At 51.2% G+C, this 23028-nt stretch overlaps 1 protein-coding gene across 23 annotated transcripts in view; it reads right to left on the bottom strand.

The window, feature by feature from the left end:
- DYSF (dysferlin) overlaps positions 1–23028 on the bottom strand; it is a 224594-nt gene that overhangs the window by 114677 nt on the left and 86889 nt on the right. For 14 of the 23 annotated variants that reach the window (XM_053890791.1, XM_053890801.1, XM_053890799.1 and 11 more), the window contains 8 exons: positions 20387–20469; positions 12901–12942; positions 11151–11266; positions 10525–10638; positions 8892–9069; positions 8205–8329; positions 6236–6342; positions 1124–1316 (listed from right to left, as the gene is read on the bottom strand). In XM_053890791.1, the coding sequence (XP_053746766.1) occupies positions 1124–1316; positions 6236–6342; positions 8205–8329; positions 8892–9069; positions 10525–10638; positions 11151–11266; positions 12901–12942; positions 20387–20469 (958 nt within the window). The remainder of the gene's footprint in view (positions 1–1123; positions 1317–6235; positions 6343–8204; positions 8330–8891; positions 9070–10524; positions 10639–11150; positions 11267–12900; positions 12943–20386; positions 20470–23028) is intronic. The other 9 variants (XM_053890797.1, XM_053890805.1, XM_053890807.1 and 6 more) reach the window with 1 other exon arrangement.

Raw genomic sequence — 23028 nt, 5'->3', positions numbered from 1 at the left:
ATTCTGATGCACACTCAAACCTGAGAAAGACTCTCTCTGGGTTCCCTTGCACTCAATACACTTGACCTTAACCCCTCCCAGCCATATCACAATCTGTGCTGAGAGTTCCAGGGTCAATCTGGGCCAAGATTATGGAAGGCAGCCTTTGTCCAGCCCAAAGATTGGTCTGTGGCCACTGCATGGGGACAGCCTGTGGCTGGGCAATACAGTGTTTGCCCAGGTAGCTGGCCACATGCCCAAGGCCTTGCTCAGGGATGAGTCCAAGGCTCACTCTCAGGGACCAACTCTCTGGGCTGCCTTCTGCGCAGCCCCCTACCTCCTGGACCCCCTCTCCCCTTCCACAACTCACCTCTCCAGAAGCCCCTCTCAGGCCCCGCCCTTTCTTACATTCCTTCTGGGGAGGTCCCTCCTCATCACCCCCACCCCCTCCATAGGGGGACCACACACCTCTCTGGTCGAAATGGGCAACAGCTAGTCTACCCATAACATCTGAGCAGAACTTTGTCCTCATTCTGAACAAATCTGTAGAATGCTTGCTTGCCCTAGGAACTGGGTGGGTACATCTGACCTGGGGCGGGGAAGGGGGTGCTATGCAGGTGGGGACAAACTGCAGCCACCACTCTCTGATTCAATATAACAAAGTTCAGAGTTACTATAAATGCAGCCTCCTCAGGCCTGGGGCTCGGAGGCATTTGGGAGAACAGGAAATGCAGGGGCACCAGAGAGGCTGGTTCAAGGCCAGGTGCAGAAAGGTACTAGTTGGCAGGGAGGAGTCAAGTCCCCGGGGAAGCAGGCCCCAGCACTGAACCTGGAGCCAGGCGTCCTGGGTTCCAGTCCAAGCTCTGTCTCTGGCACACTTTGGTGACATTTATTGAGCACATTGGGGGCACCGTGCGAACACTACCGCACAACAGGCTCTGAGCTAGGCCCCGTAACACCCAGGATCCAATTGCAACCTCTCTCCTCCTGCTGGGGACATTGAGGATCAGAAAAATTGAGTCACCTGACCAAGCCCACCCAGAAATGGAGCCAGAGCTGGATCACAGTCCAGACAAGTGCCCACATCCCTCCCGGTTCTGATGCTCTCAGGGAGGAAGAAAGACGCCTTCCAGGGGTTGACTACCTCATCTGCCAGGGCCCGGACACGCAGCAGCCAGTCTTCCGCCTGCTCCAGGGCAGCAGGGAGCTCACTGCGGCCAAGTTTCAGTGCCAGGGCCGCCTCAGTGATCTGGCCTAGGTGACGGGTACGCAGCCTGTACAGGTACTGGTCCAGGTGGGTGGCAGAGGGTATCTCTTGGACGTCGCCTAGGGGCTGGCTGTGAGGGACAGACAGATGAGATGAACCCGGCAGTCGTCCAGGCCCAGGTACACATGCTGTACACACACATGCACACGGAACACCACCCCCCCCCCCCCACTGCCAAAATAGGCCCCACACCCTCCGCCTGCCTGTTGGGTACTCCGTGTGCCCCAAGTGCCTTCTCCAGCCTGACCCACATGCACAGTCATCTCCATGTGACCGGCTCCATCGTCACCTCCTCCAGGAAGCCTTCCCTAACTACACTGGTCTGTGTGCCTCCTGTTCTGAAGTCCCTCTGCCCTTTATTCCAGAGCTGCCTGTTTGGAACTTAGGAGTTCTTTTGTATGTATGTGAGTTCTGTTGCATGTGTGTCCCCTCTGCCCAACTGACTGCAAGCCCTCAGAGGGCCCAGCAGGTCCCTCGGTGCCCTGCACCTTCCTAGAGCAGAGGCCGGAGTGCTAAGTTGCCCTTGGCTGAAATGAATCCATTCTGTTGTATGCACACTTTCTTCAGGAAGGAAATTTATGGACCCCTGACAAGCCACTGCAGACACTGTGGGGAGGCCGGCAGCCAGCAATACAGATGTGTCGACCTGGGGCAGCCCCATGACACCCCTCCCAGAAGCCTTTGGAGAGGAGGTGCGGGGTACATACAGCCCCAGAAATACAACCCTAGGCCCCAAGTGGGGGTTGGGTTTAAACTCAATCCTATTTGCAGGCAAAGAACTCTGACCCTCCCCATCCCTCTGGGCTCCCTGGAAGTCTTTCTTCACGTGGCCCTTCCCGACCATACTAAGCCTCTGGGGTCAGTCCATACACACACAAGGGTCATGCAGGGAGGGTGGGGTGGGGGTCTCTGTGCTCTCCCTCAGCAGGCAGGAGCCCTCTGGATTACCCCTGCTTGGGGGTCTGGGGGCTGCTCCACCCCTGCCCCACCCCCACTGAGCCCTTGACTCCCAAGCAGGACATCAGTCAAACCTGCTCCACCAGTCCTGCCCCCAGCACTTGCAGCCCCCCCCCCCCCCACCTCACACTCCCCTCCCCGCAGCGTCTCGACTCCGGCTCCCGGCTGATTTATTTTTCTGCCAATTTCCCCGAGCTATGCAGAACCAATTACCGCCGGAGCGCAGCGGCACTGCGGCCGCCAGATACACCACTCTGGCAGGCCCTCGGCGCACTACATTTTTCCTGTTATTTTTTTTAATTGAATTTTTAGGGTGGGGGGAGCGGTACGCAAACTCCATCTCGGGGAAACTTAAGCCCCGGGGCCTGTCTCAGGTCACGTACTGCACACCCTGTAGTAATATAATATTTACTGCCCCGAGGGTGCCGCGGATGGGGCTGCCCCAGGCCAGGAGAGGGGCGGCCTCCATCCCCAGCCCACTCGATTGGGGTGGAGGGGCATGCCGGGTGGGTAAAGGGGGGCCTGGGCCAGAGTCCTGGCTGGGGCCTGCCTGGGAAGGAGGCCTGAGTGGGCCTGAGGGTGGGGGCAGGCAGATCTGGAGTTGGATATGGAGAGCTGAGCCAACGAGGCTGATTTACGCTCCCAGCCTAGGTCGGGAGCTGGGAGGGACTGCCATACAGACCACCAGAGGGAGATTTTCATGGAGGCCACCAGTCCAGCCAAGACTCCCTCAGAAACAGCCAGGACCCGTGACTGCCACCAGCAAGATATCCTGGACCTTTCCCACCCCAGGAAAGCCCAAGGCAAGAGGTACCAAAGGACAGGGAGACTGGAAAATGAAGGTCAGATGATATTGTGCCCCCAACCTCAAACAGGGACTGTTGCCCTGCCAAACCCGGCTGACTCGGAAATGGTGGGCAGGCCCGGGGCAGGGCTCAGTGCAGGCTGAGAACAGAGCTGGACCGCTCAAAGTCGCCGCCGTCCCCTGCAGTGAATGGGTGTCTTTGTCAAGAATAGCCATCTGGAAGGGACAGTGTCCAGCCTGAAAGATGAGCTGGTCCAGGGGTCATTCACTTCATTCCTCATGAGCTGGTCCTGACGGGGGGGGCTGGGTTTGGAGACCCCGGCTTGCCCACAGGGAACACCCAGAACAGAGAGGCTAACAGGCTAGGTCCCCACTGAGCAGCCTCAGAGGCAGAAGTACTTCCTGGAGGAAACTAGTCAGGCCAAGAAGAGCCAGATGGCATTCTGGCCGAAGGAACAGCATGTGCACAAGTCGAAGGCTCAGGGGCAGGAGGGAGCACATGTGGGGTGGTGAGAGGCTCCAAAGGGCCGGAGGGTAGGACTTCTGGGGTCCATGAGGCAGAGAGGGAGTGGGGACAGAGAGGCCCCTCCACCAGGATGAGAGCTGGGACTTTTCCTGAAGGCAGTTGGGAGCCACTGAGGGCTGAAGCCAAGGTGGCACGACAGTTTTAGGAAGACTCCCGAGAGTGAACTGGATGTGCCGACAGAACATCCAGGTAGAGATGTGTAGCAAGCAGATGGGTCCGTAGGTCTGAGGACGAGAGGAGAAGGCTGGGCTGGAAGAACAGAGTGGGCACCACTGGCAGGGGCAGACTGGCTACCAGGGAAAAGGGCGGATGGGAAACGAAGGACACTGATTTAGGAGGCAGGACGGGGCTGGCTGAAGGAACGGTGAGCAGCCAGGGGTCGGCTCTGGTGCACTGGCTTGGGGCCCCAACACTTGTCAGCATGGAGTCAGAGGTGAAGGCAGGCCTCTTGCTGCTGTCCCAGGGCTATCAGTGGCCTTGAGCAGTGCCTGAAGGAATTGGTCCTGATGCTTAGTATTCCTCCCTGGAGAGCCATTTGTGCATTCCAAGAAGATGGGAACCTTCCCCCCAACTCCTGACCTGGGATCAGTGTCCCTAGGGGGCCCCCAGGCACCTTCTATCCCCAGGAGAGGGACTCAAAGGGGACCAGGCTTAGGCAGAAGTATGAGAACAGAGTCCTGAGAGGGCCAGTGAGGGCAGCCCAGGACTTGGGTCCCACCTGTCTCCGATGTTTCAGGCACCTGAGACCCGCCAAGGTCCACACGACCCATGATTCAGGAGCAGTGCTGCAGGTAGAGCCCAGAGCCCTGGCCCACCCTCCACACCCGGGCTCTCAGGCTCCGAGCCCCTCCCTGTGCTGACTGCGCCCCATGTGCCCCTCCAGCCTCACTCTGTCCTCCAAACTCCAGACCACAACTGTCGTCAGGTACCCAACACGGCCAGTCCTAAGCTCCTCGTCTTCCCCTAAAGCTGCTCTTCCCCCACTGATCCCCTCTAAGAATAGCCCTATGTCTACCCAGCTGCTCTGGCCAGAGCTGGGGAATCATTCTAGACCTTCCTTGAGCCCCCATATCTAATCAGGCCCAGCCACTTACTAGAGGTATGAATCCTAGCACAAAAAGCATTCATGACGAGGCTGTTGTCATTATGATGCCTCCTCAGGAGTCCACACTGCCCTGTGTCTCTCTCTGTCCTCTGTCCCCATCCCTCCCCATGTCCCTGGCTTGGGTAACATCTTCGTCCAATGTCCGCTCGCCACCCCACCAACCCCCTGGCTCACACTATAGCCAGGGCGAGCATCTGAACCACGAGGACCCCCGTGGCCCCACCCAAAGCCTCTCAGAGCCGAGCTCACTTTGGTGGACCCCTGGGTCTGTCCCATTTGGGTTTCAGCTTCCCCTGCCATTCCAGGGAGGAAGCAGGCATTTCAGGCTTCCGCACCCTTACCTGGACAGTCCCCTCTCCAAAGGCTGGCTCCCACTCCTCCTTCAGAACTCACATTGGGGGCATCCCCTACTCCACAAAGCTTCCCTGAATTCAACTTGAGCTTGATGTACCTGCTCTGAGCTCCTATGGCACACGCCTCTAACTCCCCAACGTATGTCATTTGCTCACTTTTGCATCTGTCACCTCAGGAGGGCTGAAGCTGCAGGCTTCAGAAAGATTCAGGGAATGGGCGAATGATCTGCCTGAAATTCCACCATTGAGGGGCAGGGGAGTTTCTCTGGGGTAATGTTTTGTTTGATAAAGATGCACTTCCCAACTGGGGCACAAAGGACGAGAAGGCCCTGTGTCAGGCGGCCACGGTTACCCATTTCTGAGTGCGAAGGCACTTCTCGGACATTCAGCAGAAGGGGAATGGTAAGATTGAGAGGGGCACAGAATACGGTTTCATACATTTACACTTAACCCCGCAGACAGTAGAAAAACAACTGTTTATCATTAAGTCCATTTAACAGCTGAGAAAACGGAGGTCCAGAGAAATGAAGCTGCCCAAAGCCACAATGCCGGTTAAAGGGACAAGAAGCTAGGTCTTCTGACATTTTTTCTTAATAGTAATTATAGCTACCATTTATCAAATACTTCCTAAAAGACCAAGCATTTTGCTTACATGCTATCATAAGCAGTTATTCTTAATATGTGGTTGAAGATGAGGAAAGGGAGGCTCAGAGCAGGTGGGTGGTGAGCCCCAAATCACCCAGCAGTGGAGGGGAGGCTGAGATGCTTCCCCTTCTGCTGGGCCTCTAAGCACCCCCACTTTCCATCACCCCCAGAGCCCTCTTTTCCTGAAGCTGACGATCAGCCGTGTCAATAGAAGGTTAAATAGAAACCGGGGTCCCCGACATGGCCTTGGGGAGGAGGGGCACTGTCACCCCCACCAGCCAGCTCCTCCTGGAGATTCCATCAGGGAAATAGGAGGTCGGGGATCAGAGACACAATGCTCCCCATTCAGGTGAGCCGGGCCGCCCCAGGCCCGCAGCTGCCGCTGCTGCAGGGAGATTTATGACCTGCTCTAAATGTCACCTTTTCAACTCCCCGCGCTGGCTCCACCACCTTTGGACTCAGCACGGGCTGGACTGCTGGCCAAGCGTGGCTGGGGAGACGTGCCGCGCCACTCACTGCCACACACGAACACTCCTAGGGAAAGGGCCTGGCTGAGCCAGGAGGGGAGGGGGGCGCGTGGGTGCCAGGCACCCCCTACCTGCAGTCGGAGATGAGCTCATCCATCAGCTGAGCCAACAGGGAGTCCACGTCCTCGGGGCTGCACTGAGCCTTCAGGGCCAAGTGGACTTGCTCCAGGCCAGCTTCCTGCAGAACAGGCAGGCGAGGGTTGGGAGCGGCACTGCAGGGCGGCAGGTACGCACCAGACCCCCAACCCCTAGGCCCCGTCACCGAAATCTGAGTCGGTCACCCTGAACCAAAGGAGAGAACAGGTAGAGCAGAGAAGGCGGAGCCCAGACCCAACAAACCAGAGTCTGTCTCGCCTCGAGAACCTTCCGGGGCTCCCCACACCAAACAGATCCAAATTCCCAAGCCTGGGACCCCAGCCGCCGGCCTGGTCATGGGACTTGAGGCCGTGTGCAAGCTCCCACAGAACTCTGCTGCATTTGGCTCCTCACCGGGCCCCCTCAAGCTGGTCTGATAACTCACAGCCGAGGGACCTGCTGAGTCCACACCAGTCCCCACCTGGAAGGGCCCATCCCTTCCCAATCTGCCCGCCCTTTCTTCAGGAACACTCAGACAACCTCCAATAGCAGGGAGTTCCCTCTCCAAACTCACGGCCCAGTCCCTCCCAGGTCACATCCATCTCCTCCTGGGGTTCCTCTGCAGCCATCTCCACGGGCCTCAGCCCTGAGTTGTGAGACAGAGACCTCTCACAGAATACCTGTCAGATCAAGGGCTCACCCCTGAGTCCTCTCAGGTCCCTTCCCCACCTGTCAGCCTCCCTGAGCACATGCCATTCTGAGGACAGGCCTTGGGAAGGACACCCAGTCCAGGCCCTCAGGGAGCGTCTTGTGGGAGAACAGCTGGCCCCCAAGGTGTCTGGACCTGTAGAACATGGACACCAAGCCCTGAAGAACTTGGGCGCTGGCTGGTCTCCTCCTTCCCCAAGAGCTGCCAGTCTCAGGAAGGCTGGCCACCATGCCTTCACATAGGCCTGTATCCCCTCCCTGCCCCTTCAAGACCCCAATTGCCCCCCCACACCGCTCCCCATCCTCCTCACTGTGCTCACCTCCACACCCACAGACATGCCCAAGCCTCTGCAACCCCCTCCCTCCACCCCGCTGCCCCACGGCTTGCTCCAGCAGCGTGGCCGCACCTGCTTCCCCGAGGTTCCCATGGGCCACCCTCCTTGTGGATGAGCCTCCATGCACGCACAGAAACAGCCTGGGGCCACCACCAGGATCACCAGCTGCATGCCCTTGACCTCTACGCCTGTGTCCACTTTGATGTCCTCCACTCTCTGGCCAAATGCCAGGCTCTCAGCTCTCAGCATCCACAGGGAAACCCCCAGAGGGCCTCCTGGTCACATCCAAAGCAGGACTCACTGCCTGACCTCATACACACTGCTTCTCCCTGCCTTTCCAAGTCCCCAGCCACCAAGTCCTTCTAGCCCAAGTCCTGCAGCTTTGCTCCTGAGGTCCCTCCTGCCTGGCGTCTCGTCATTGTTCCCGGACTACCTCAATGGCATCCTAACAGGGCTCCTGCCTCCCATCTCCTCGCGGCCTCTGCAATGCCCCCCAATGCTCCTTGGCCCTTTCCCTCCTCTGAGCCCCCATCCATTCCCGTGGTTCTCCTAGAGTGTCACCTGCACTTCAGTTTGGAACCTCTGTATGAGAGGTGTGGGGTGAACCTGCTCTTGCCTTCACTAAACTGACTCCCGAAGGCATTCCTGTTCAAGTCTACCTTGTGGCTGCAAGCCTCCAGCACAAACCCCTGCATGTGGTCAGAGTCAAAGGCAGTTGGTGAATGAATGAATGAATGAATGGGTGCAAGGCTCCATACTGTTGCTTCAGCTTGGCTCCACTCAGCTCCTTCTCTGCATCGTCTCCTACCTCAGTCTGGGCTCCTCAGATCATTCTCACTCCCCTCTCCCTGATCCGCAGGCCCCCACGGGGACAGGGGGCGTGCACAAGGGTGTGTGCAGGTGTGAGGCAGTTTCTACTCACCAGCCGGTCAGCGATCCTGAGCAGCTGGTTCTGAGCCTCGACCCGGTGGCTGATGTCCTCCCAGTAAGATGACAGCACCACCACGGGCTTCACGTTGCCCCAGGGCAAATAGTAGTAGTGGCACCCTGGAAGGATGCAAAGGGCCTGGTACTGAGCCAGGAGCACAGGGGTGGGTAGGAAAGGGACCCAGGGTGGGACACATTCAGGCACCTGCTCCTTCCCCCTGAGGACTCCCTTGGACATACACATGTGGTTCATATTCCCCAAGGTTCAAACAAGGGGTCTGAGCTCCCTTCGTGTGCGGAACCAACAGCAGCTGCTCTCATTAGGGCTCTTTAGCTCATCCAAACAAAGGGGTTGTTAGAAGGACCCTGAGAAACCCACGCTCTCCAAAATCTCAACACCAAGCCAGCATGAAATTGACTACTGCCATAGGTCAGGATCAACGCCGACCACAGCCAGTTTTAGGAGCCCCATCTGTGGCCCTGGCAACAGGGACCCGCCTGGAGGCGAGCGGGGAGTGGGGGGTAGCACAGGGGGACAGAGCTGGGAGTCACCCCAAATAGGTTTGCACGGGCCAGGGCCTTTGCGTGGGCCTCCGGCAGCTTTCCGTGAGAAACAGTATTGAGGGTTCAGCCCCTGCTCTGTGGTCTGGGTCCCAGCCGGGCGCACAGCCTCTGGCCTCACCGTCAAAGACCGCCCGGCTGTACTGGGTGGTGGAGGCCAGCGGCAGGCAGGTCGTGTCGAACTTGTTACCATAGTTCCCGATGCTGACCTCAAACTGGATGGCATCATCAACATCCTGGAGCATGGAGGCCGAGTAGAAGGCAGCAAACAGGGAATACTTGCGCCTCCGGAGGTACTTCTGGGAACAGAAAGGGCAGCCGAAGGGTCATGAGGAGCAGGAAGGAAGACACTGGGGTGGGGAGGCATCACGTGTCTGGCAGGCCCTGGCCGTGACTGGCGCCCAATAAATCCTGGCTGGACAGATGGGCGGTGAATGGTCCAGCTAAGCAACAGTGCCCAGATTTGGTTACTAACTGAGCAAACTCATTCCAGGCCTGTGTATTTGGCCCCGTTCCTCTAATAAGGTCTGATCCTCCAAGGTCATGCTGCTCCTCAATCCAAACCGGCAGCAGTGGCCTCGCCACCACGGGGATGCCTGGTCGCCTGCATCTGCCACTCGAAAGGGGCCAAAGGGTCTAAACCACCATGCCTCTGCCCAGAGCTCCCAGCCCATGCCACTCAGAGTCTCCACCACACCATCCAGCCCTGCATTACACACGAGCTGCCATGTGTTTGGGACGAATGTCCCCTCTGGGCATCAGGCACAGGGCTGAGGACATGGCAGGCACTCAATCACACATCCCAAGATGACTTTGCAATCCCCTTCATGGAAGGCAGAGAGAAGATGGTTACACAACTGGGTTTTTGAATCGTGTAAATAGAGGGGCGCCTGGGTGGCTCAGTCAGTTGAGCATCTGACTCTTGATTTCGGCTCAGGTCATGATCTCAGGGTTCATGAGACTGAGCCCCGCGTCAGGCTCCATACTGACAGAGCTTGGGATTCTCTTTCTCCCTCTCTCTCTGCCCTCCCCTGTTTGCACTCTCTCTCTCTCTCTCTCCCCTTCAAAATAAATTTAAAAATTTAAAAACTAAGTACATAGTAATAATAGCTAACGCTTATTGACTGCTCACTGCATGCAGGTTTGAATTAATTTAATTCTCCCAACAATCTTATGAGGTTAAGTATAATCACTACCCCAACTTCACTGATATGGAAACTGATACAGAAGGATTCAAACCAGCGCTTTCTGACTACAGAGTCTGAAAGCTTAAAACACCACACAGACCCCATACAGCTGCCTCCTGGACACAAGGCTCAGCTCTACCGCTTGCTGCTCTGGTACATTTAAGCCTCAGTTTCCTCATCTGTAAAATGGAGATACTAACAGCAGTCACTTCACAGGTGCTGGGAGGACTCAGTGCCATCAAATGTCACTAGCGTAGCGTTTGACATACGGTGAGTGATTAATAAGCGTTAGCTACCTTTACATTATTGTTATAAAACACACTTCTCATTTTGCATCAAGCTCTAGACTTTTAAAATATTTTCATTTATTTTCTTTGAGCCTCTGAATATCCCTCAGGAAGGTAGGATAGCTGTGGGGTTACTCCCATTTCACTGCTTAGGTACTGAGGCCCAGAGGGGTGAAGGAACAGACTGTGGGTACAGCTGAGCCCTCCTCCACCATGACAATAGAAGCCAGCCCCATTTGGTCGCCATCTCCTTCGCTTCTTCCAGAGCCACACCCCTCACCTCCACCCGAAGGATGTCATCCGCAAGGAGGTCCTCCACCTTCTGCTCGCTGTGCTCCACCAGCTTGGTCTCCAGGGAGAGCAGAACCCGACCTCGGTAGGCCACACCTTCCCCCTAAGAGGGCAGGTTGGTCACCAGAAGCAGAGAAGGGGGCGGTGGAGGGGAGGAGAGGAAGGAAAGGGGCCTGATCTGTCCCAGGCTCATCTCCCAGACAACCAGAAAGGCCCTGGGCTACCCCCATCACTCTGCAGATAAGGAAACGGTGGCCCAGAGAGTTCAGGGGACATGACAAGCCACCCAGATGGTCAGTACCAGACTCCAACCCAGCCAGGGAAGGATGAAACCTGAGACAGATAAGGCCTGGGTCCCTCAGGGGGACCAGGAAAAAGGTGGCAGGGGAGGGGGGGCTGTTAGGTTGGCCCTGAAGGGAAAGCAAAAGGGAGGGGAGTAAGAAGGAAGTAGAAGCCAGGAGGGGGCCAGGTGGAAAGAGGGTTCTCTGAGGGGACGCTCTCTGGCCCTGGGCTCCCATTGGGCTCTTGGAGTCCAGACTGGAGCAGATGCTGCCCAGGCTGGGAGAGCCCTGCATGCAGGCCTGGGGATGTGGGTTTGTGGGGGTGCTGGCTCACCTTGCTCATGTTCAGTTCTGCGTAGGGGTCCGGGAAGCCAGTGAACTCCCTGGGGCTGCCATAGAGGTTGACATAGCAGGGCCCAAAGGTGGGGAGGAAGCCCAGATGGTCGTCCACTGGGAGACATAGGTGAGGATCAGAAGAGCCAGCCCGGTGTGGCTTTCTAGTGCTCAGCCCAGCCAACCTCAGGCCTGAGCCCATCCCTGGCCCTGAGTTCCCTGAACATGCAGAGGATGCAACCCCCGTAAGTGTATAAAGAATCATGACACTGACCATTGTCTCCCATAGGCCCTTTAATTCTCACCACTATGCTGAGATGTGGAGATGGTTATTACTTTTATTATCTCATTTTACAGATGAGGAAACTGAGGCTCAGAGATGCAAAGGAACACATCACTACAAAGTGGCACAGCCCAGAATGGTCTAACCTCAAATCCCATGCACTTTGGTCTAACCCCAAAGCCAGCACGCAAAGCTGGGGCCCAGGGCCCTCCGCTGTCCTGCCCCTCTCAGGCCACACCCCAGCCTGCATCCCCACTCCCTCTTTCACAGGAGTGTGGGGACACATAAAGGAGGCCCAAGAGTCTAGTGACCAGAGAAGCCATCACCCAGGAAGCTGGAGGTGGGGGGGAACCTGGCTAAATGTCCCAATCCACAGGGCACTCCTCTGGCATGTGTCCCCCATACCCACCACGTCATTACGAAGTCGAGACAGATCATCCAACAGCTCTGACTCACTCCAGCATTCTGTCTTCCTCCCCACATTGTACAAAGAACCACCTTTCAGTGGAACAGGTTGGAGGACAGTGCAAAGGAGAATCCCACCAGAGATGAGGGAAACCTTTTCTCTACATCACTGTCTCCTCAGAGGCTCTCTGTTGTTATGGCATGATTTTCCAGTCAACGGTCAAGTTTCCCAGGACAGGACGTCACTGGACAATATTCTGAGAACCCGGAAAAGCCAAGGTGTCTCTTCTAAAACAAGGGGGGAGAGGCTGTTTCCAGAATGCCAACAATGGGAAGTGGGCCTGTGAGCAGGAGTCATCTGGGATGACCCAATCCTTATGAGCAAGGATGGGGCAAGGAAGGTACAAAATAAATGGCCTCAGCAAGAAAATGCTTGAGCCAGACCTAAGGACAGGAGCTGTGAAGCCCAAGTCCCACTGAGTGCCAAGACCCTGGGGTAAAGTGGGGTGGGCAGGGACAGAGCTTGAGTGCAGGAGCATGCCTCCCCACAGAGCCAGCTGCCGTGCGCCTGTCACCATTCTCCCTCCAGTCCCCAGCACAGACAGGGCTCTGGCATTTGGGACAGAGGTGGAGGCCCAGGCTAAGGAAACTAACATGAGCTTTACTAATTATTTGTACTAATCATCTCCATTATGATTTACCCTGTAAACTCCAACTTCAAGAGTTTTCCACTTACCCTGGCCTCCTCCTGGTCCCCAAGATGCCTTGCCCAGGGCCCTGCCCCACCCCCTCCCTGCCTGCAAGAGTGGACTCATTTGAGCCTGAGCTGGAGCCTAGCAGATTCAGGAAGGGGTTGCATGGGGAATTGTCTTTAAAGCATTCCAAGCGATTTTCATATTCAACCGCGGTACAGAAGTAACAGCCAAAGGTAAGCTCAGGGACCGTGGTGGTGTACCTCAGTCCCATCTCAAGCAAATCAAATAATCCCCAGCAACCAGCACCCTCTGGCCTCCAGCTAAAAACCCGCAGCCCACCCCCTTGCCATCCCCAGGAAAGCACATACGGTCCATGGCTGGAGAAGGCTTGACCACACCTGCAGGCTCCTCTGAAGCGTAAAGAAATGGAAAAGGGGTTAAGATGGACATGACTGGGAGGATTGGTTACATGAACAGGCATGTGGATGGAGAGCTGGCAGACAGACAGATGGAAAGACGGCTCCTGTGTGGGAAATAGATGTGGCCCAAGGCCCCAACCCCCTCCCACCTGTGAATTTATCACAAATTAAGTCATTACTGCACCACCACCCCCAGCCAGACACAGCCCCCAGCAGCAAGATGAGCCTCCAGGTCCCTCCCCACCGGTGTCTGCCTACCTATGTCTGAGTGTTCTGTTTGCCAGTTGAAAATGGGACCTGAAACTTGACTCAATACGTTCAAGTAACAACACAGAAAAGAAATTGTGCTTTTTTTCCCCCTGTATTATAGTCAAATAAGTGAGAGAAAGAAAGCACAGACACAAAGAAAGGTGGGGGGAACATGAAAGGCAGTGAGGCATACCCAGCACTCCACCTAACAGGCAGGTTAACAATTGGGAGCAAGGTCCCTGAGCAATGGCATTTCAAGGTACGACATCTCCATCTAGTGGCCATTTTCAGTATTGCCAGCAAGAGCACCATGTTGCATTTTCACAACTGCAGGCACTGGCATCTTGCTTCCGGCACCCACCACTCCAAGTGAAGCACAGTGCCAGGCCCTGCCCATCAGCTGAAGGTTCTACACCCTGGGACATGCCCCTGTATTCTGGTAAGGGGTCTCCAGAAATGAGAGAAGCAAGGAAGGAGATGTTCTAGCACCCTTCTGGGCTCTTAGAATCTGTCCCTCACTTCTGAGGTAGATATAAGACACCCCCAAGGGAGTGGGCGCCCTTCAGTCTCCTTCCATGGTCCTCTCTGATTTTAGCCTCTTCCTGCCCTCTGACCCTCCCTGTTTCCTCCTCCAACTAGCTAAGCATAACCAGGTCTGGGGGCATGACCAAGCCTGTGATATGGTGGTAAAATCTTTGATTATTTTCATTTGTTGGTCATCTTTGCCTACTTGTCTCCTCCTAAAATATATATCTATGCCTATTTTCCCACAGCTTCGTGACTATAGTTAAGAGCCAAGAGTTGAGCAAAATATCATGAAGCAAGACTGAATAGAAGCAGAGAAAGAGCGAAGACAAGAGAGAAGGGGAGCATGGAAGTCCAGATACGAGGACAAGGCTGAGCCCCTGGTGCAGAAGGCAGCAGGAGGGTGAGCCCCTGGGACCCAGCCCCGCAGCTCTCTACAGCCGGGCCTCAGCTAGGAATGCCGGCTGGCAGAAGTGAGGGCTGCAGAAACCATCATTCACAGCCATTTCCATATCCACAGGAAGAGGTCTTCCTCCATGGAGGAGCCAGGCCTCTGGTCTTAGGGGAGCTTTTAGCAACAGGGAGAGGACCCACATGGGTACAGCTGCAGCCCCGAGGAGAGCCACGGCCAGGACCCACCGGAAGGAAACAGATTCCATTTTAAGCTCTTTTCAAATGATTACAAACAGACCCGGCCAGTTATCTCAGGCTAATGAGGGCCGAGGTCATGGTTCTGACTGCCATGTGCTTCTTGCAGGGGCAAACTCCACTTCACATCCACAGACTGACTCTGAATCCTGGCTGTAAACCGGTGCCCCACCTAGACACCGAGGTCCCCCTATCCCCACCAGCCATCTGACCAACACATGCCTCTGGTGTCCAGGAGGACCAAGCGGTGGCTGCCGAGAAGCCTATTTCCCAATGGCACCTTTCATTAGTTCCTTCATCTCTTCGTTCGTTCGTTCATTCAACAAACCTCATCAGGCACAGTGTTGGGCACCTAGTAAGACATGGCCCTGCTGACAATTTAGACTAACAATTCTTAATTTGGGGACAGAATCCTAGGTCTCCAGGTGCCAAGGAGACCTATCCCAGGTTCTCTCCTCTGCGTCTGCAGGCAACTCATAAAGTCAAGGGCAGAGTGACCAGCGAAGCTACCTAAGACAAGGCTTCTATTTAGTCCTCATCACCCTTCTGCCAAAATCCAAGGGTTTTGCCGTGTTTTCCCTGAGCCCAGGGAACCGTGGCTGTAGAAGCCCCAAACACTCCCAGTTTGGCAGCCTGAGCCACGCAGCCCAACTCCCTCACCTGGGGGAAGACCAAGGACAGGCCCTCCCGGCCTGGTGAGCCACACAGCACAGCTGTGCCCTGGGACACCCACGTCTTCTTCTGGAGAAGCCGAGGCCATTACCTGCCACCAGCCCCGCCAGCTCCTTCTCTCAGCAATCTCCCACGCCCACGGTTTGGCTGCCTGACACCAGCCCATGCCAGACAGGAGGAGAAGCCGAGAACTGCTGGGAAATCATCATCTGTGCTCCAGAGACCAAAGGAAAAAAACAAAAACAAAAACAAAAAACTCTATGGATTTCTTAGAATCCTGTAGGATTCTAACTGTAGGACCCAAGTGCCATCGATGTAGGATGATTTTCGTACGTTTAAAATTATAAAAGAGTCTGTGTCAGTTTCACGGGCCTCATGTGCCCGTTACCTTTCGAAAGAGCTGCAGCTTCTTAAAAAAAAAAGAAGAAGAAGAACTGCAGCTTCTAAGGAAATCACTCCTTTTTAGAAAACAAAATTTTTACTAAATGCTTTGGAGCACAGGGTCCAAGGAATACTTAAGTGTGCCCAGGCAAACTTGTGGGCAGCAGTGCTTAAGAGGCTAGTGTTAGATCCTGTCCTCACTGGAAATAAAAACAAAAACATGAAAACAAAAACTCCTGGTTGTGCCAGATAATCTGGTGAACCACGAGGGCAGAGGAATATGGAGAAACAACGCATTTTTACAGTTTGGTTTCATGGGGGTATTGAGAGCAGTGAGAAAACAGCGTGGAGCACCGCCCAGATGTGATAGAACCCCCTAAAGGGAAGAAAGAACACAAGCAACTGAAAGGAAAACTGGAGTGACACGTTCTGAGATGGCTTCAGGACAAATGGGAGAAGCTGGGCGGGGAGCAAGGCAAATACGAACTCTCAGGGTCTCAGTGACGCACCTCTGCCAGAAGGGACATTGGAGCAGTTGTGAAGAACAGCTCTATTTTGAGCAGTAAGTTAAACTCTTGTATTGTTTCAGAGATCAAGCTATTTAATAACGCATTTAAAACTGGTTAGCTAGTTGCAAGAAGAGTCTCATTTACTCCCAAAACAATCTGCGGGAGAGGACTGAACCCACCTTGGAATGCCTCCCTGACCCATGCAGGGTTGCCCATGACCTGAGCGCCATCTAGTGGCCAAGTAAACCTCTTTCTCACATTCCCTTTAAAACCTTCATAGTGACCCTGAAAAAGATCAAGGCCAACATCACCAACAGAAATGAAGACTGATTGGGCGGAGAGGGATCTAAACTCTCCCTCAGGCAGCTAATAGCAGGCACAGGTGTAGCCTCATGAAATAGTAGCCATCAGGAAACAGTCAGAAGGTCATTTTGTGCTTCTACGAGGGTCTGCCCCCGGATTCTAAAGCCAGAGACAGCACCAATCAGAAAACTGGAGAAGATTCCTTCCATACCAGGAGTTTCGATCTGCAAGGGGTCCAGAATGCCCTCCCTTCCACCCCACCCTCATGATGTACTGACCCTCAAATCTTTCTACCTGCACATCCAAAATAGCCATTCTCAAAAATTATCTGAACAGCATCAGAGAAGTGGGATGATTGTTTCCACAGTCAGTGGGGGTAGGGGGCTGGAGCGGGAAGGGCCCTCACAGCAGTGTCTTATGGATGGCAGTTTTTATGTGTTCCACCGATTAAAAGTACCAATGATGAAATCAGAATGGCAGAGAGCAATTGGATATTAAAGCTACCTGAGGACACCTGGAATTTCACTGCACAATTCTTTAGTTTCATGTGTGTTTGAATTTTCTATAATTAAAAGGTGATTTTTTTTAATGTTTCAGAGAATGTAGAAGAAAGGGATTGCTCAACTTTAAGAGTACCAGATGGAATCTTCCAGAAACTGGACACATTAACCTGTGCTCCAGGTAAAGATTTGTCAAGGTGAATGGACAGAGAACAATGCACCCTGTCTGTAGAAAGGCACCAGCACTGACCAGGTCTTGCCAGAGAGTGAATAAAGGAGAAAGGAAGAATCACAGAGTGCTGACCAAGGTAGAGAAGCAGCATCTGTAAGTTTCCAGACAGCATTCACCTGAAGGTCTCCAGAAATGATTTGGAATTCTCAACAGAGTGCAAGAAGACATAGGTGTTGTGAAGCAAAACAAAACTTTTGGGAGAGAACCGACCAAAAAGAAAATGAAAAATATAAAAGGAATGACAGAGGGGAACGGAGGCGGGACAAGAAAACTCAAAATGCGATGGCCAATTTTAAACTACGTGGAAAGCAGTAAGGAGAGCTGGTACAGGGGAGAAAGATCAGATTAGTGATGCAGAAAGCCAATAATAATGATACTACACAGCAAAGTTACTTTACTTTAGGTTTTCATGCGTACCAGACACTCTAAGAATGTTACATTTATAATCTCACTGGATCTTTACAACAGCCTTATGAGGCCCGGCCTGGCGAGGGGGGAGGAGGGACTCACTCAGCTACAAAGAAGCAGAATTGGGACCCAAGCTGCCTGGTTCCAGAGTTCCTGCTCTTATTCCCTACCCCACCCTGCTTTCAGCTGCTCCTGTTCCAATGTTAGAATAAATTCCTCTTCAACTCAGATTTAAGAATTCACCACGACTCAGATAAAATTCACTGAAAAGAGTCCTGCACTTGGCTAGATCAAAGTAACTTAACTGTAAGAAAAAAAGATGTGTTCCTACAAGCAGCATCTAGTTAGAAAAATCAAATCAGGCTGCTCTCAGAAAGTGCACCTGAATAAATGCAAAATAGACTAACTATTTAAATGTAAAAAAAAAATTAGAAATAGAGTTAAATATAACCTTGGGGTTTGCTGAAGGCCTTCCTAAGCATGACATATGGGACAAAAACCATATCATTATGTAGATAAGAGATTTTGAAAATAAGCACAAGAAGTTAATTAGAAAGTTTTAAAAGGAAACAACAAAATAAGCTGAAGAGAGTTAAAGAGTAAAAAGATGAGAGAAGACAAAATTTAAAAAGAAAAAATTAGAAAATTAAGAAAAAACATTAGAATTGATAAATAAATCCAAAAGTTGATTCTTTGAAACAAAGTTCGGGGGTAGGGGACTTGTAACAAAGCTAACCAAGAAAAAAAGAAAGAAAACTCAAACACATAACATTAGAAATAAGAAAAGGGAAAACACCATAGGTAGAGAGAATTGTTTAAATTATAAAAGATTGCTCTATACAACACTATGTAAATAAATTAGAAGAGTTCGACATAGTGAACACTTTTCTATGGAAAAAAATTATCAAAATTGACTATAGTAAAAGTAACAAGCTAAAAATAACAATGGTCACAGGAGAAACTGAAAAGTTTTTAAAGAGCTAGTACTATACCCACTCAAAAAGGGCACCTAGCCCATCTGGTTTTATGGGTGAATTCTTTCAAACCCTCAAAAGACTATATTCTTATGTTATATAAACTTCTCCAGATGTTAGAAAAGACTTTAAATCTTTCCAATTAATTTTATAGAGCCAGCATAACCCAGATACCAAAACCTAAGAAATAACAAGCAGACATACCAATTAAAGATAATAGAAAATCAAGAAGCAGGCCCAAGAACACATTTAAGAATTTGGTAGTGGATAAAGGTGGCATTTCAAAATATAGAGAAAAAATTATTTAATATACAGTGTTGGTATTACCAAAGAACAACTGTGAAATAAGTAATGTTAGATCCTTGCCTTATTTGCTAAGGAAAAGGTTAACAGATTTAGCTACATAAGAATTTTAAATATCTACACATCAAATTCTATTACATGGTAAAATAAAACAGACAAGAATTATTTACCACATATACAACAGGGGAAAAGTTAACATCCATATATATACAGAACTCTTACAAAACAGTGAGAAAAAAACAAACATACTATCAGAAATATGAACCAAGACAATGAATAGGCAATTTATAATAGAATAAAATACATAATAAATACATAAGTAATATGTAAATATAAAACAACTATTAAAATATTTCTAAACTTGCATTCATCAACTTAACCATCTATTGATGAAATGAAGATTAAGACAACAATGAAATTCAGCCATCAATTAACAAAGTTCTTTTTTAACATTATTTTATCCTGTGTTGGCGAAAGTAGAGCAAAATAAGCTTATGTGAGTGATTAGAGGGTACATTAGTTCAGTCTTTTGAAGGGCAATTTTGATATATACAAATAGCTTTAAAATGTACAAATCCTGGGACACCTGGGTGGCTCAGCTGGTTAAGGGTCCAACTCTTGATTTTGGCTCAGGTCATGATCTCACAGTTCGTGTGATTGAGCCCCGTGTCGGGCTCTGTGCTGACAGCATGGAGCCTGCTTGGGATTCTCTCTCTCTCTCTCTCTCTCTCTCTCTCTCTCTCTCTCTCTCTCTCTCTCTTTCTCTCTCTCTTTCTCTCTTTCTCTCTCTCTCTGTCTCCCTCCCTCTCTCTCTATCCCTCCCCTGCTCACACACACACACTCTCTCTCTCAAATAATAAATAAATAAGCTTTTCAAAAAATTTACAAATCCTTTGATACAGCAATTCCACTTCTAGGTATTCATCCAAAAAAATCATGAATTGTATAAAAGATTCATCTACAAAAATATTCAATATAAAATTAGTTTTTTATAATGTAGAAAAATTAGAAAACCTGAATATTCATCATTAACTAGTTAATGTGAATTAAGATACATTCACACAGTGGAAAATGGGTATTCATTTAAAATGCTATTGTATAATATTTAATAACATGAATAAACATCTATGTTATATTGCCAAGTGACAAAAAGCAGTTTTCAAAATAGTTGTTTCAAAACAGTTTTTAATGCACACACACCTGGGTATACATACAGACACATTCATGTACATATGCATACACACACAAAAAAAACTCCCAGAATATTAATAATTAGCTCTTATCTGGGGGGTAAGCATATGGGTAATTTTATGGAAAAATTTTATATTCTTCTTCATTAATTATTTTTTAAATTTTACAAAATGATCATGGCCTACTTTTTCACTGACCAATGAAAGCTATTTCGAAATAGAAACTCCTAGAACACAGTTGGCCAACACAGAACCTGATGCACAGAATGGCCACAGCCACCCATGTTATCGGCAGGAGGGAATTATCCTCTCTATACCATTCAGTGGTGTATCCCACCCGCCGAGGTGTAGAGAATCCTAAGTGTCTGTAAAGCCATCTTTCTCATTGGCCACAGCCCTTCTTCATGACAAATGGGCTGCAAAGGCCTTATAATTAATATTCCCTTTTCTGCACTCTCAAAACTACAGGTATAAGACAGGTAGGGGTAGATCAGGGGAGAGTGTGGAGGACCAGAGGACAGAACAAGGGAGGGAAACTTACCTTCTATTTCTCCTCCAGGGGCAGAGATTTTCGACATACTCAGGTAGGTGGTGGCCACGATGTCATTGTGGGTGAGGCGGTCCCTAGAATAAGAGGGCAGAGAGGGCCTGAACACAGGAGGGGGACTGCACGCCACAGCCCACCCAAGAAGGAGAGGGTTATACATCTTTATGGGTCTCAGTCTTCATACTGGGTATATTACTGAGGCCTGGTAATCCTAGGGAAGAAGAGACTGGAAAGGAAGTGTTGCTCAAGACTCCTCTGAGGGAACTAGTCCATCTGGCCAACCACCAGCATCCCATCAGCCAACCAACACTGGGCTGCCAGCCTGGATGTCTGGGGAGACATCTGCAGGTTGAAAGGAAAGAGGCCAGAGGCAGGAGGGAGGGCAGGAGAGCAGGAGGCTGCTCTGGGAACCAGACCCCCAGACCCAGGTTGAGCAAGGTTCTAGAAGCTCAGGAAATATCCAGGCCAGGAGAAAATGGGACATCCCAAGAAGAAGCTATCTCCAAGGCCACAGTCTTAAATTAGTTTATATTAGCTTATATTAAATTAGCTTATATTAGCTCATGCAGGATTACTTTTTGTATCTGACTTTATATGTGACGAGGCACTTTCAACCTCCTTTATCTCAAAGGATCCTCTCAACAGCCTTGAAGAACTAGTACGTTTATTATCCTCTCCATTGCACAGATGAGAAAATTGAGGCTCAGAGGTGGAAGGTCCTTGCCCAAGGTCAGCCTGGGAGGGAGGGGCAGAGCCAGAACTGAAACCCTGGTGTCCTGACTCCTGATCCAGTGCTCCTGCCATGGTACATGCACGGGAGCCTGTCCCTGTCCTGCTTCCTCGGAGGAAGGCTTCTCCCTTCCCTAACCAGCATGGGGGACTACAGGTAGGAGTTTGAGCAGACTGACTATAACGAGTCCATTAGCCAACAACATCCCATGCAGACCCTCGCTCTGGGTCCCACCCCTGCCCCCTTGACAATAACATAGAGAACAGCTGGCATTTATCAAGCACCTACTGAAAGTCAAACATTGTGCTAACATCGTCATATGAATTAGCTCGAACCCTCACTCAGTCCCATGAGGCAAGTACTCATGAGGATCTCAATGAGGAAACTGAGGTTGCCAACATGGCAAAACTAGGATTTGAGCCAGATACACCTGACATGGGAAGCAGAGCTTTGATTGCAGTCACCCACTGCAATCCTTGTCAGGCTAGACCAAGAGTCCTCAATCCAGTGATTTCGACCCCCAGGGACATTTAGCAAGGTCTGGAGATAGTTTTGAATGGGGACAGGGAGCAAGAGAGAGATGCCATGGTTGCCACCAAACACCTTACAATGCATAGGACAGTCTTGTCCAGTAAGGAATTTTTTGGCCCAAAACGCCATAGTGCTAAGTTGAGAAATGCTGGACTGGGCAAGACCTATCTCCTTCCTGAAATTTCCCGGGATCCATGTTCCTTGGAGCCCTGTAGGCTCTCTCTCCCTCCTATGGGTACCTAGGCCATAGGCAGCTTCAGAAAATGACACACCCAAGCCCCACTGTGAAAGACACGCTTGGGCAAGGCTATTATTCTATTTCTCTTTTCAATGCTATACCCATCAGATACCTGATCTCTACTGCTCCTTTCCGTCCTCTTTGCACTTCCCAGATTGGTGATTAAGCTTTGATTTTAAAGTTTTCCACCCGGGTGGGGACTAACCAACAAGAATGGATTGTCAGCAGAGATCTTCATCATTTTTCCTGATGAAGGATGGTGATAAGCCCTGGGAAGTAAGAACTTCCTGACACATCTTACAGTGAGATCATCAACAGCAGATAACTGGCAACTGCCTTCATGACTGGCCCCTGGAAAAGACCAGCACTTAGAGAGGAGAATGAAATTTCTGACCTCTGGTCTTATCTGAACTGTGTGAGAATGGAGACAGATTCCGTTTTTATGGGGTAGAAGGAACTTCTTGAATTTTTGTTCTTTAACAAAAAAGAAAACATGAAAGGATTGAACAGAAGATTAAGTTACAAGGAAAAGGCCATGTGGACCATATCATATTTCCAGGGCTCAGGTGATAACAAAAGTTTATCTGAGTTTTCTGGGAAGAAAGCACTTTTCTGGACAGGAACTTGCAGCAGCAGAACACTTTCTGGCCAAGAGTTGGGTTTTGGGGCTTGGGGTTGCTTTTGGAAAATACAGCAAGTCTGAAAATAGACTCACAATAAAAATGCCACTTCAACCCAAACCAGAGATGCAACCACCGGATTCCGTAATGTGTTTGGATTGTACAGTATGCTGATGCCTTCGACACAGCTCACACGGACCCCGGAAAGGCCCACCCACCACACACAACACAACCACACCCATGCGCACATGCACACAAGAGTCCACAGGCACAGACACACACAGACACGTACAGCCAATCAGCCCCTGTCACCACAACACACTCAGGTGCGCACACACATTGTGAGCGGAGATACAGAGGTGGTTCTGGGGACATGAAGCACATCTCTCCCCAAGACCGCTTGCCCATGGAACATACCTGCGGTCAGGGCCCTAGAGGCCTCTCCCTCCTGGCCCTCCTGGCTGCTGCTTTCCTCTCTAATTCCCACAAGCTGTTTTCTCTAGGCCTAGGGAACTGG

The sequence above is a fragment of the Panthera pardus genome, unplaced genomic scaffold (assembly GCF_024362965.1).
Source record: "Panthera pardus isolate Hobbes unplaced genomic scaffold, ASM2436296v1 HiC_scaffold_25, whole genome shotgun sequence".
NCBI lineage: Eukaryota > Metazoa > Chordata > Mammalia > Carnivora > Felidae > Panthera > Panthera pardus.
Note: the sequence above shows the minus strand (reverse complement) of the source record. Positions and strands in the feature narration are given on the sequence as shown.